General features: G+C 39.1%; 1 protein-coding gene across 7 annotated transcripts in view; it reads left to right on the forward strand.

The window, feature by feature from the left end:
- Positions 1-15,292, forward strand: part of ADGRV1 (adhesion G protein-coupled receptor V1) — a 443,810-nt gene that overhangs the window by 208,153 nt on the left and 220,365 nt on the right. For all 7 annotated transcript variants that reach the window (XR_508681.3, XR_010602226.1, XM_008167457.4 and 4 more), the window contains one exon: positions 311-411. Coding sequence is in view for 5 of the 7 variants with exons in the window: in XM_008167457.4 (XP_008165679.3) it covers positions 311-411 (101 nt within the window). In the remaining 2 variants the exon portion in view is untranslated. The remainder of the gene's footprint in view (positions 1-310; positions 412-15,292) is intronic.

A 15,292-nucleotide genomic window follows, 5' to 3' on the forward strand; every position in this document is an offset into this window, starting at 1 on the left:
TACATCTGTGGCTATTGGTTAGTTCCAACATTCCAGATACTAAAGAAATGAAATACAAATAAAGTGAAAATATTGCAAGCACAGAAATGCCCTACATTGTGCATTAGGCCCATAACTTGTGAAAACTTAAGCACGTGCTTAATTATAAGTGCAATTGAGTATTCCCAATGGGAACTAAAGGTTAAGCACATTCGTAAGGTCTTTACAGGATCAGGGCCTTAGTTATTTAATAGTTCCAAAACTACTTTGCCATCCGACATGATGATTGTCTGTGATTCTTAGAATGATCCTGTTTTTTCTGTTCCCACAGGTTTCACTTTGGCTATTCTTTCACATCTTTTCTGTGCCAGGTGTTCCATGTTTGCAGCTAAACTTCTTACTCATATGATGGTTGCCTGTTTGGGTTCTCAGGTAAGGGGGAAAAAAAACTTTGAAGTCTCTGAATTTTGATCAAGTACAGACATTCTTTCTTCTCCCATCTCCCCATAGTTGCTCCTGAGCAGAGCAGGAGAGGTTTTTTGTTTTTAGTTTTTTAAAGAGAGAATGAGAGAAAGGCAGACTAGAGCACAAGATATCGTGTCAAGTATCAGGGGGTAGCCGTGTTAGTCTGTATCTACAAAAACAACAAGGAGTCTTCGGATGCATCCGAAGAAGTGAGGTTTTAACTCACGAAAGCTTATGCCCAAATAAATCTGTTAGTCTTTAAGGTGCCACCAGACTCCTTGTTGTTTTTGAAGATATCGTGTGTGTGTGTGTGTGTGTGTGTATGTATGTGTGTGTGTGTGTGTGTGTGTGTGTGTGAAATCAGAAATTGTGTTATATGACTTATAAATAAAATGTATTGATAATTAAGTGAAAAATTAGAGGTGCTGGAACCAGAAGGTCAGTGGGGGCTAATACCCCCACACTGTAAAATGCTGTGTGGGCTCTGCCTCTTCATAAAATCGCACATGCCCCCAGGGTGGGGGCAGAGGCAAGAGCAGGATCCTGAGTGGGACTCCCACCCTCCCTGCAAGTCTCAGTAGCTCCCCTCGCTCCTCATCCTCCCGCCCCCCATTCACAGTGAGCTTCCGCACCCCCTCTTCAGTCAAAATTATACACTAAAATTATACATTAAGCAATACAACTAAAAGTTCGTTGGAGTATCTATTCTACACCTGGTACAGTAGAGTTTTTGGTGGGAGAGTGGGAACATAAAATACTAGCTGAGATGAAACAGTATCTGTGCTAACAACATAGTTTATTGAAATAAATTAATGGAGAGGAGACAGAAAGAACATGGGAAAAGAACAAATGTTTGTGTGTGTGTGTGTGTGTGTGTGTATATATATATATAAATGTATATTTCTCTCGCACTAACTTGTAGGAAGCTGTAATTATGCAAGATAAGAATGCAGAACATTGTGAATATGGTATCTTATTTATTATTAAGATTATTACATATCTCTTGGTATGATTTCAAATCAGTACACAGGAACAGCTGTCCTAATTGAATAACCTAGCTCTTACCCACAACAGTCACTTTGATATTTTGTAGAGATACATTTCTGATGATTGATTAAAGTATCTAAGGGAGAGGGCCCTGGTGACACGGATTTAGAAAATTTGTCCAAAGTTGCTAAGGTGGTCTGGATGAATGGGGATGTTTTATTTTTTGTGACCTACATTTCTTTTTACCCAACAATTGCTATTGCATAGCTATATTTGGTCTCTAGTATTGTTTGAGTTTTACTCAGTGTTTGAATGATCTATTGTTAACCCCAGACCTGCTTACCTAATGCCCCAGTAAAGGATATACATTTTAAACAGAATGATGAATTAATTTCTTTATTGTTAGCAACTAGACTGTCTATTGCACAAAATTATTGAACTAATGTGATCCCTCCTCCTATGGAATTGTGGAATAGTAAAATATGGACTGTCTTTGTAATGGAAAACGTTTCCTACCAAGTATGTACACAAGAGAAGCATCAAAAAGAGGACAGGTATTTGGAAATGTGGTCACTCTTTCTAGTGTACTCAGAGGAGGCAGGCTCCTCAGGCAGCAAACCAGAATCATTAGCCAAGTTCTTTAAATATTAACATGATCCTGAATAAGTTACATATAATATAATACATTAATGTTTTATTGTAACTTTGCCTTAATAAAAGGTTTTACACTTTTATTGGACCAACTTCTATTAATAGTTATCTTCTTTTAACAGAAGTCGGTCCAATAAAGGATATTCCTTGACCATCTTGTGTCTCTACTTTTTGGTGGATTTTCCAAAGAGTGCTTCCACATATATCTCTCTAATTGCCTGTTGGCAGGCTTTTGCTCTTAAGAGTGCCTGGTTCAGCAGCTCCATATTCCTTCATGTTGAACAGAAGAAAGGGCAATTAAAATAAAAACAAACAGGTGCTTCAACTGGGCAATAAATACTTTAACAGTTTGACCTAGCAAAGAGAGCACTTATTAAGCGAATTAGTACAACTTTTGTAATTATGTTCCATAGTTGAGGCATTAAGGGCTAGATTCCATATGAGTTTCCCAGAAAACAAATCAGAGGCACTTGAGAAAGAAGTCATGTCACCTGAAGCACCAAATGGGATTGTGTTGAGCCTGATAATGCTGTTTGTACTATGTCTGTGACCTGTCTTGACTCTCTGATTTAGCTTAGCTATTTTCATACAACATCTTTAGAAACCCATCTTCCATAATTAGAGTTTACTTGGCTATGTTCACCAACCACTCTGACTTTGGCAGCAGTATTTGCATAGGACATAATTTTAGCAACTTTAGATTGCAGACACTATTCAGATGCCTTTAGCAGACAAATTGGGGTTTCTTGTGTCAAAAGACAATATAGCAGGAATACTCAAGCATGGTTATATCCAGTACTTAAAAACAGATTTTTGGTATTCTGACCCACTCATTGCCTCCAAAAATTCTGTTGGAAAAAGCAAACAGCTTGCTTTCTTTCTTTCTTTCTTTCTTTCTTTCTTTCTTTCTTTCTTTCTTTCTTTCTTTCTTTCTTTAAGATAGAATTATTTCAGTTTAAAAAGTTGCTGCATTATTTTTTCTTTTTGCTCTGTCCTTTTTTGAGTTTTGGGAAAGTACTATCTTAATTTGTTTTTTTTATCTTGCTGTGACATCATATTGACATACCACAGTTGTTATGTGCTGTGTTCAGTCTAGTACTATATATAAGATGATAATTTCTGATGTTTCGTCACAACGTCTCCACTTGTCTGTCATTAATGGGGAGAGCTGGATGGGAAATGGCATGAAATTTCAAAAAATAAATAAATAAATAAAAGCTGTCCTAAATCAGGACAAAAAATCACTCTCACATTTTTACAGAATCGTAATCCAAAAATGTTTTTGGATCAAGTCAACAGGAACATTTCATTTTCAAAATTTTGAAAGATTTTGTTTGTTTTGGCCTGTTATGGATCAGGAACTCATTAATGACAGGAAACAAAGGGTAGAAATAAATGGTCAGTTTTCACAGTGGAGAGAGGTAAATAGTGGGGTCCCCCAAGGATTAGTATAGGGACCAGTGCCATTTAACATATTCATAAATGATCTGGAAAAAGGGGTAAACAGTGAGGTGGCAAAGCTTGCAGATGATACAAAATTATTCAAGATAGTTAAGTCCAAAGCTGAATGTGAAGAGTTATAAGGGGATCTAAAAACTGGATATCTGGGCAAGATGAAATTCAATGTTGATAAATGCAAAGTAATGCACATTGGAAAACATAATTTCAACTAAATTAGCTATTGCCACTCAAGAAAGATATTGGAGTAATTGTGGCTAGTTCTCTGCTTAATGTGCAGCAGTCAAAACCATTTGGAAAGGGATAGATAGTAAGAAACAAAATATCATCATGCCACTATATAAATGCGTGGTGCACCCACACCTTGAATACTGCCTACAGTTGTGGTTGCCCCATCTCAAAAAAGATATATTAGAATTGGCAAAAGTACAGAGAAGGACAACAAAAGTGAATAGGGGTATGGAACAGCTTCCATATGATACTGTTCAGTTTAGAAAAGAGATGACTAAGGGAGGATATGACAGAGGTCTTTAAAATCATGAATGGTGTGGAGAAAATGAATAAGGAAGTGTTTATTTACCCCTTCCCATAACGTAAGAAGCAGGGGTCAGCCAATGAAAGTAATGTTTCAAGCAGCCATCAGGAAGCACTACTTCACACAACACAGTCAACCTGCGGAACTCATTGCCAGAGGATGTTGTGAAGGCCAAAAATATAACTGGTTTCAAAAAAGCATTAGATAAGTTCATGGAGGATAGGTCCATCAATGGCTATTCGCCAAGATGGTCATGAATGCAGCCGCATGCTCTGGGTTTCCTAAACCTCTGACTGCTGGATGATTGGGTAGCTCACTCGATACATTGCCCTCTTTTCTTCATTCTCTCTGAAGCATCTGTCACCAGCCACTGTCAGAAGAGAGGATTTGGGCTAGATAGACCATTGATCTGATACAGTATGACCATTCTTGTGTTCGTATGCTCTTGTGACCTTTTATTATAATTGTTTTAAATATAAATTAACTAAAATTTTGAAACATAGTCATTTTGATCCACAAAATGCAACTTTGGTTGGAAAGTGTCAAAATGGGATGTTTCCACAATTCTGGGGGAAAAAAACTTTTTTTTTTTTTTTTTTGAATCGGGAGATTTGTTGAAACTGTTCCTCTTCTGAAGATGGTTTCAGTTTATAGAAATCTGCATTTTCTATTGAAAATTTTTTCAGAAAATTCCTGACCAGCTCTTCTTTAAGCTTTTCCTCTGGATAAAGATCAGAGGCAGGTCTTATGCTAACAAAGATCTCAGAAATTAAGACCCATATATTCCTCTTCTTAGCAGAAGATCTGCGGCCAATGGACAGTACCTGTGAGTTAGTTCAACTTCTCTCACATTTTTGTTGTCTTCTAATGTATTTAAGCATTTTGGGGAGGAAGACGAGGTTGTGAACTGCATTTGTTTTCTTCTCTTTCATTTTTTTTGGTCTTTCCCCATGTAACTGGAATCCGCTTCAGAACAGGAACAGAACAAGTTAATACATATAGGGAAAGATAACAAGAAACACATATAGACAGTGGGAAGGTGAAAGGTGGGAAGCAATAATGGGGGAAAGATAGATCTTACAGAAGATAGTGGATGGCAAATTAGAAGGTTTGCAGGACCATATGGCAGTGTAAGAAGTCCAGTGCTGTCAATGTAAAGACATAACTTTGTGGAGTAGGGAGGTAATAGTCTGTGTTCAAAGTTTTGTGGTGCCTGGAATATTGTATTCAGTTTTTGGCACCACTTCAGAAGAACTTTGAAGTTAAGGGAATACAAAGAAGAGCCAGAAAAATGATGGGCCAGCCGAAGGCATTTTGCTGCTTGATACTAACTTCTATATGTGGTTGTTTCCTCCCGTGTACACATGCTAACATTCTGTTAACCTCACTATCTAATTTGAGTCATTTTTAAAATGTGAAAATCCAGGAATTTTCTAAAATGTATTTAACAAGTATCTAGCTCCTTTCCCTATTCACCCCCTCAACCCATAATGGGGTCTCCAGCTGCCCCCCCCCTCCTGCTGTGTTAGGGGCTCTGTGTGGGTGGGAGTCATCAGCTGTAAAGCTGCCAGTAAGGGTGTGGTGTAAGCATTAGAAGAAAGGCCTGCTCTGCAGGGGCAGCTGACTCAACCATTTAGCTATTGCTTAGGCAGGAAGGAGGGGCCAGCTGGAGAGCAGCCATTCAGGAGGAAAAAGTGGCTTTCCAGAGCACTGGGAAAGAAGGAGGGAGCTGATGAGTAGAAGCCAGCTGAATTTCTCAGCTGTTGAGCAGCTGAAAGGATATTGACACCCACTCAGTTGTGCTGCCATAAGCAGACACATGGTCTGCCTATAGGGTAGGACTGGCCCTGGTTGTGGGGGAATAGAGTTATGAGGAAAGATTTTTAAAAGCTATATATGTATACCTTAGCTAAGTGAGAACTAATGTGGGATGTAACATAAGCTACAAATATTTAAATGGTATACATATCATTGGAAGTTTATTAGGTAACCTAGACCTTTGATTTTTGCTGACTAATGAACCTATATGATGGGATCTCATTTTAAGAAACAAATGAATGTTTGAGCAGGTATTGTGTAAAAAGTCAGTGCTAAAATTTTCCTTGTATTTGTATTGAACATTTTTCAGAACACTGGTATTTTTATCCTTTTAACCTTGAAACATTAACCAATAGAGGAATTTGGGAGAACAGCTAGTAAAGCTTGCATAATGCCAACTAAATAGAAAAAAGCTGAAAGTGGCTAACATATCTCAGACTATGTATCTGAGTGCAAGCTTTGAGAGACAAGGGTGAAGTGTCTTAGGTTGCTTGTGTTGTGGTCACATATGTTTAGGAAAGATTTAGATTAATGGTAAAAGGACTTTATATTTTTACATAACAGTATCCTCTATAATCCAGTTTCATATGTAACTCTCTGAATTGAAATTGGCACTATTTAAGTATATGCATTCATATTTTGGGTATCTTGCATTCATACCCAGATATAGTATTCTAGTTATTGTGGAACAAAACTGATGATTCAGGAAAGAATATATTTTGGGACTTCGCAGTACTGTGGCAATACATCACCCCGGATGTTAAAATTAGGATTCCAGTGATCTTTCTTTGTATATATTTCAATTGAGATGCATTAACTATGGCAAACTGTAGGTGGCAGTCAAATCTTTTTACCAAAGTTGCTGATTAAACTTGCACTGCCAACACTGTACCAGTTCATGGTTGAAAAGAATAATTCATTGTCTTGGACAGTGGTTCTCAAACTATGATCAACAGATTTCTTCCAGGTGGCTTCTGCTATCGTAATAATGGAGCCTCTGCAAGTCTTTGAGCAGTGATGTTTCTGCATGTAGCAGATCAAGTTTATGGGAGTTAGTGCATCTCAGTTGAAAGATATATAAACCAAGATCTTTCTAATACTTGTTCTTTTGCATCCAGGCTGATGTATAATAGCACTATTGCAGAGTCTCTGAAACACATTATTTCTTAAATCATTAGTTTGTACTAATAAGTTTATTTTCATTTGTTTCCTTAACATTGTCCTAATGTTATTATTTCATGTAACAAATCTATATATGTACAGGATGTAAAGATGTGGGATTTATATTGCGGGGGCTGGGAGTGGAGATAGTTTAGGAGAAGATGTACATATTTTGATAAGTGGTTCCAAATATGAACAAGATTGAGGACCCCTGTTCTATCAGTACATTCCTCCTAATCAATAAAACACCTCTTTGAAAAGGTAAAGGAGCAACTTTTTAGGAGAGAGCCATTCATATTGCAGCAGCATCATTCACTTAGTCTTACCAATAATAGTAATTATAGTCACTTAAACCATTGGGCTAAATTCATCCTGATATAACTCCATTGACTTCATTGGAGGTACACCAGGAAGAGGTAGGCCCACTGTGTTAAACTCTTAAGTTAAATCTGAGCGGAAATAAGTTTCTTCTTAGATTTGTCATTTATTTGTGATTTTTCTTCTTAAATTGCTTTTTTTAAATAACCCTAGTTAGAGATGGAATTGTTCAATGTTTTACTTTAAGATAAGATGAAAAATACTTGTAAGATTTCTTACAATTCACGATTTGTATGCCTTGTTGTTTTTGTTGTGTTGGTCCCAGGATATTAGAGAGACAAGGTGGGTGAGGTAATATCTTTTATTGGACTAACTTCTGTTGGTGAGACGAGTTTTTGAGCTCATACAGAGCTCTTCTTTAGGTCTGTGTAAGCTTAAAAGCTTGTTTTTCTCACCAGCAGAACTTGGTCCAATAAATGATATTACCTCATGCCCCTTGTCTCTAATCCATGATTTGGTAGAATTGTTTATTTATTCTTAGGGTTTGACTAGTTTTGGAGGGTGCTGGAAGAATTAGTTCCTCTAGATCTAACAGAATTCTTAATGCTGCACTGTGAATTTTAAGAAGCATACAGGAGCCTAATGTGGATGACCAGGGTGGCAGGGAGTCACATGGAAGCAGGGGAAGTTGTCTGAGATTCCTGAGAGGGAAAGAGGCGCACTGGACATTCTGGGAGTGAGTAGGAGGGAGAGAACCAAAAGAGGAAATGAGGGAATATGGACTGGGGAGTGGAAGGGAAGAAGTCACATAATGAGGCTGGGGTTCAATCCTGCAGAGCTGGAAAGCTTTACCATTGTCCTTTTGTGACCCTGAAGTTCTACAGGGAATCCTGCCACTAAACAATCTTTGATCTTGAAAATAAATACATCACAACCTAAGGAAATTCTCCATTTCCCTTCATCCTCCTGCATCCCCCAACCGAAAACACATTAATCTGATTATGGTTGTAAATATCTACCAGTAAATGGTTGTAAATATGTTTAAAAAATATTGAAGATTTCTGAACACACACGTTTAGCTTGGAAACTGAAAGTTAATATTGCACTTAAAAAACGTAGATATCCCCAGTTATGCAATCCCAGCACTGCTGCCATTTTACCAGTTAAATTGAAGTGCACCTATTTTTCTATTGTTACATTCTTTAAGGCCATAGTGTTTTCATCTCTCTTGGGGTTGAGTCCAAAATGTAACCTTTCTGCCAGATGGTTAACAGTAGCAAAAAGAGCTGGATTCAGTATGTCTTGAGAAACCAAACCCATTAGAGCACCCACCCAGACACTGGGGAAAACTGAACACACGCTCCGTGGATACCCTTCCCCACTTGCAAGCATTCTGAGGTTGTGTACAAACAAGGAAATCTTTATTAGGGTGAAGAGAACACAGTCATAACATTGGGTAAACACAGCAATAGAATATAAATGCAAGTAAAGAGTAAAATACCTATCCTCTTCCTTAACTTTGGCAGTAATCTAACTCCCTTCCCACCTGTCACTTAGAATGTCACTCAGACAATAATCCCTTGGTCATACCGTCTCATCCATCCACCTAACCCCATCATAGCTTGGATCAAAAAGTAATAGTAGCCCAGGGATGTCTTTGCAGGTCTGTCTTCCTGCCCAAGGGAGCTTCTTGCCTGGTCCTGTCTGTACGCACTGTCACCTAACCCAGTTTAGTCATTCAAATTTATTAAGGAGCTGGGTAGACTGGGCCTCTCCAAAGTCACTAAGCTCTGCTGTTGTCTTCTGCACTGTCTCTCGCCATGAAATTCTTTGTGATGGCTCTTACAACAAAGTTCTCAGTCTGCATTGCCTCTTGCTGTGAAGTCCCACAGGAGGGGAGCCAAGAGCACTAAGGCAGACCCTGGAGCTTAGAAATGAGCTTTTGGCCACAAGGTAAGACTTCTTGACCTTCTCTGAGTCTCGCTGGGAGCTTACTGCCCTCCTAAATGTAAATTCATGTGTAGTTATGGTGACTTCCCAAATGTTTCTAGAGAAATAATGGGTAGGTAGTCTATGCAAATGAAGCTCTCAATGGCAGCACTATACTATGAGATTTAGCATAAACCTGAAGCACTTTGGGGCTATGGACCTTTAAGGACAAGACCCAAACCTAAATAACAGATAGCTTACATATTACGGAGGGAGCTCTGTCACTGTCAGAGACTGGGTCATGAGCAGTCATGCCTAGTGGCTGGAGCAGGAGTCAGTAGCCAGGAACAGGAGGCCAGATGTCAGAGCCAAAGTGAGGAATCGGAGCTGAGAGTCAGAGCCTAGTTATCTGGAGAGAGGCAAGATTGGCTCTGAGGCAGGGCTGGGCCCAAGTCTGGAACAAGGCAGGAACAGAACTGGAACAAGGCAGGAGCAATCACAGCCCATGGGCAAATTTTGAGCAGCCACCAAACTGCTGCTGTGCCTAAGAGCTGATTCTTCCCACTAGTCAGATGCTGTAGCCAACTACATGCCAGCTGTACCTTTTAGAAAGCTCGGAGACTGGCTCTGCTGTAGGCCTTTATTCCTGATAGTCGGGTCTAGGCCAGGAAAAAATGGTGCTGTGGAAATATCTCTGTTACCTCTTCCTTACTCCATGCAAGAAGGGGGAATCCATGCACTTAACTCTGTCTGAGTGATCTGGCTGATAATGAAGAGAAATGTGTCCGATATTCTAACTAAACTATCCTTTACAATATACCTTTTTTCATCAACTAATATGTTATTTGTATATCGGCTAACTTTATTTATTTATATTCCTGATGACTTGCCATCCTTGTAATGCCTACGTATTACTACTTTTGCCACTGTTAGGAATGATACTACTCACCCTTACCTTGTTTGGTCCCTATTTCAGTTATGAAACATAATGTAACATCAGTGCAGAACCTGTTGGTATCTCCTGCTTGTATCCTACTGATTGCCAAAACTTTTGGCGGTACGAACAATGCCATAACATATGTTTATGATGTACTCCCACATCTCTAGCTTTTTCACAATACCCTGTGCTCATTGCAAACTGCTTTGATGGTGTCAAGGATAGTCTGTTTATCACTGCAAACCACATGCTTGAGATTTGTTGCCTTGCAACTCATTTCTGTTATAAACATTTGGGGGCCACATATGGAAGGACATAGTGCCATTCCCAAGTTGTCTGACTTTGCCTCACTGTAAAGCACAGAGTGCTGCTGTCTCTAACCACTTGTTGGGTACATCTCTGGTGTTGACATACCTGAGCTAGCTTTTATTTAGCTAGCTTTGAAACAGGAGTGGGTAAGCCAACGCAACACAGGTTTCTGAGCATGCTGTACAGCCTGCCTCTGGGTAATTAATTACTTGAGCACATGCTGAAGCCCACGCAGCTTCACTACTCCAGTACCTGAGCTAGCTAGATGAAAGCTAGCTTGTGTATGTCTACGTGTGCTGCAATCACACCCCATTATTTCAGCGTCACTCTGCCAGTAGCATCACACCCACATTGCTCACCTTTCTCTCCTATTCACAGGAGCCTACCTCCCCTCTTCTCCCTCCGTTCTGTGCTAGCCACTGCAGCCCTGCCTTGTGCCATCCCCCTCTTTGGTGAGCTTCCATTGCTGCCTCCATTGCTGCATCCATCTGGCAAATTTCCCATTCCCCATTTGTCCACTGAAGACTTTCCTTGACCTCCTCCCCAGTGCCTTGGCAGAAATAAATGAAGACCCTCTCCCACTATCCCCACCTTGATTACTCTTCTCTCACCTATAAATTCTATGCCTGGCAACACCTACACCATCCATCTGACTTCATGGAATTTGATAATGGGTACAACTGAGGGCAGAATTGAATGCTGCATGTTTGATATAGCAGATGCTGTTCTAAACGAGAGGTACAATTTGCAGCCGGAAGTGGCGGAGACACTAAATAAAGACCAAACTACTCATTACTGTAATTAAGTTTGTGCAGATGACTTTGTGACCACAGCAGTTCTATCTGCAGGTAGCAGTCGAGTTTTACTTTTTTGGTGGTTGTAATTTTGTTTTTTGTTTGTTTTTGTTTTTTGCTTGATCTTGCAAAAGAGATATTAATGAAAACTTCCATTTTAAAATCATTAAATTTATTTCATTTTGTAAATAAGAAATAATGCAAACAAGTCACATCATGCACAGGCCACGAGAAAGATTGATTTTTTTTGTCTGATTTCATATGAGCACATAACATATCTGCTTTATCTCCCCAGAGGAAATCAAACAAAAATTGCATGAAAAATATTTAAATGAATATAAACACGAACATTCCAGAGACCAATACAAATACTAGATGCTACACACACCCTTAAGAATGACTATATCAGACTGAGTTTTGAAACAACAGGTAATGAATGGTTAAAGGATTTTGCAGTATAATCAGTGAATACTATATGTTGAATGTTAGTTGCTTCTCCAGACTGACTTAATGTGGTTCCAAAAAACGCCCCCAAAAAACCTAAGTAGAAAAATGACAGACAAACCCAGTAACCAAACTGATAATTTAACCTTGGAAAAAGTCTTATGAAATGGTACAGTTGATCAGATTATGATCTAAAGTTACATTTTAATACAATTTTCTTGTAGACCATTCTATTCCAAGCAGTTTGTGTATTGGATGACTTGGAAACTCAGGGCCAAACTAGGAAGTTGCAGGATGAATGCCAGCATGTGATTGTGCCTGGAATGTAAATATATACAAGGAAAAACACCCACTTACCATGAAAAAATAGAGCACATGGCTACAAGTGGAATTTGCACAGGAATATTGCATAACAGAATTTCAAAGCACAATGAGTTAAATCCTGTTGCTACCTATCGCCCACTGCACAAGTATGCAAAGATCAAAACACTGCAAAAGCATTGAGGTTCAACTATTGTGTGGGAGGCAGGCCTTGAAAGAAGACTGCATATCCTGTGCACTTGTAAGCCCATTCTGAGGTGACGCACTGAGCCTGGAATGTTTGGGGCGTTGGGGATTGTCCAGTTGATTCATGTCCATGAGGCCATGGCCAAAGCTACTAAATAGGGGGGAGAGGTTGGGGAGGCATACTACAGCTTGAGTAGTCTTCAGCATTGGGTGGAGTCTACTGCAGTCCATGGATTGTGCAATGGAATAGCTGCACTGGTTTTCTGCTAGGTTTGGGCAGGAAAGAGGACTTCATCCCTTGAGCCCTACATAGGTCCCCTTCACCAAGCACATTTATTCAGGCTGTGTGGAACCCGGGTATGGCCCAATAGCTTTTTTTCTTTCAGTACATACAATATATATAGATTCTATACATTAGGGTATTCTTTATAAGCAGAAAGAAAACAAAATTCTTGTTATAATTCTTGTCATCTCTATAAGCAGATCTAGAGTCAGAGTCTTTGCTGTGCCATTTGGTGTAGCTGAGGTGATATGGGCGGGGAAGGGAAGGTGGACATTGTTCAACTCCCCTGATCCTAGACTGGTTGGGGACTAAAACAGCATCCAGCATAAGGGCTGCTGTAGATTATTTTGGCTCTAACAGTTCCATGTAGAAAGCAACAGAGGGTCCTGTGGCACCTTTAAGACTAACAGAAGTATTGGGAGCATAAGCTTTTGCGGGGAAGAACCTCACTTCTTCAGATGCAAGTAATGGAAATTTCCAGAGGCAGGTATAAATCAGTATAGAGATAACGAGGTTAGTTCAATCAGGGAGGGTGAGGTGCTCTGCTAGCAGTTGAGGTGTGAACACCAAGGGAGGAGAAACTGCTTCTGTAGTTGGATAGCCATTCACAGTCTTTGTTTAATCCTGATCTGATGGTGTCAAATTTGCAAATGAACTGGAGCTCAGCAGTTTCTCTTTGGAGTCTGGTCCTGAAGTTTTTTTTGCTGTAAGATGGCTACCTTTACATCTGCTATTGTGTGGCCAGGGAGGTTGAAGTGTTCTCCTACAGGTTTTTGTATATTGCCATTCCTGATATCTGACTTGTGTCCATTTATCCTCTTGCGTAGTGACTGTCCAGTTTGGCCAATAGCAGAGGGGCATTGCTGGCACATGATGGCATATATAACATTGGTGGACGTGCAGGTGAATGAGCTGGTGATGTTGTAGCTGATCTGGTTAGGTCCTGTGATGGTGTTGCTGGTGTAGATATGTGGGCAGAGTTGGCATCGAGGTTTTATGCCCATATTTAATTTTAAGCACATGATAATCCCATTCATTGGTACTACTCACGTGTTTAAAGTTAACCATGAATGCAAAACATTGCAGAATTAGGGTCTAAATTTATTAAAAATGATTAAAATTAGACTTTACTATTAAAATTACATTACCTATATGAAGCATTTATGTGCTTTTTAAAGATAGTAAGCATAAAATAAAGATAGAAAAGGCGGAAACATTATGTTTAATAAATAATCATCATATTATATAAATTGCCTAAGACATTATAATTGCTTTTGGGTAAAAAAATGCTTATTTTTATTTGGTTATTAACAATGAAACAGATAGATTAGTAAGACTAAGGCCATCTTTGCATTGTAGGAAGTCTTTTATTGAGCAGGGGGTTGGACTAGATGACCAACCCTGATATTTTATGATTCTAAGTCATTGTATATATTTTTTTAAAATTTAGATTCATTATCCAAATGTTGATTTATTTTTCAGTTTTTCAATATAATTTTATTTTTATTTCTTTCCATTTGAGATACCTTTTCAATATTCAGGAGGCTTATATGCATCTGAAATACAGGGAAAATCTGTACTACTGCAAAAAGAATAGGAGTACTTGTGGCATCTTAGAGACTAACAAATTTATTTCAGCATAATCTTTCGTGGGCTACAGCTCACTTCTTCAGATGCATAGAGTGAAACACACAGACAGAAGATATTTATACATACAGAGAACATGAAAAGGTGGAAGTACGCATACCAATTGTAAGAAGCCAATCAATTGAGATGAGCTATCAGTAGCAGCAGAAGAAAAAACTTTGAAGTGATAATCAAGATGACCCATAGAAGGTGTGAGGAGAACTTAACATGGGGGGAAAAAATTCAATTAACTTCTCTGGAGAGAGTATTCCAAAGTCTAAGGCTAATTTATATATCATGCAACTCTACTGACTTTGGTGGAGCCAGAGGGGTGTAACTGAAGGCAGAATTTGGATGTAATTATTAATATTCAGTAATTATCACTGACATACCATGCAAGTCCATTGCTATATGTTTGCATGTCCATATTCAGCTGCAGTCTAAAAACTGAGAGTCTGAATCCCCTCTTACACCAGTGCAAATCACGAGTAACTCCACTGAAGTCCAGTTAGTGGAAGTGAGAAGAGAATCAGGCCCAGTGTTCTCATCTAAAGTGATAGTGGGAAAGTGCAGGGGAGGGGAGCGGCTCAGGGGAAGGAGAAGCAGTATTAGTACCTAAATCAAATACCTATTCTCTGAGTGTCACAGTGGATCAGTCTGCAGAGCATACCACATGTCAGCTGATCCATTTAGCTTCGTTTGGAGAATCGGGGGGGGGGGGGGAGATTTATTAGAAACTGCCCAATATAATTGAGAAACTTGTTTTTTCTTACTGCTTTAATTATTTTCCTTCACTACAAAATTTTCCACAGACTTTCATTAAGTTCCCTTGAGGCTCAGAAGCTTAGAAAGTATGGGTATTAAAATAATAATAATATGAAATGATAGAGATCTTGCCCAGTAGACACATTTTCCAATGTTCTCAGAGCTTTTAAAATCCAGCTGCAGTCTCTGACCCACACACACAGCTGTAAGTAAAAGGGCATTCTAGCATTTTCAGAATTAAGTTTTTCATTATCAGATCATTCACCTTTGGAAGCTGAGACCCAAAGAACACTCTTCGGCAGTTCAGCATTGCTGCCTGAAAGAAA

This window comes from Chrysemys picta, chromosome 6 (genome assembly GCF_011386835.1).
Source record: "Chrysemys picta bellii isolate R12L10 chromosome 6, ASM1138683v2, whole genome shotgun sequence".
In the NCBI taxonomy this organism is placed as follows: domain Eukaryota; kingdom Metazoa; phylum Chordata; order Testudines; family Emydidae; genus Chrysemys; species Chrysemys picta.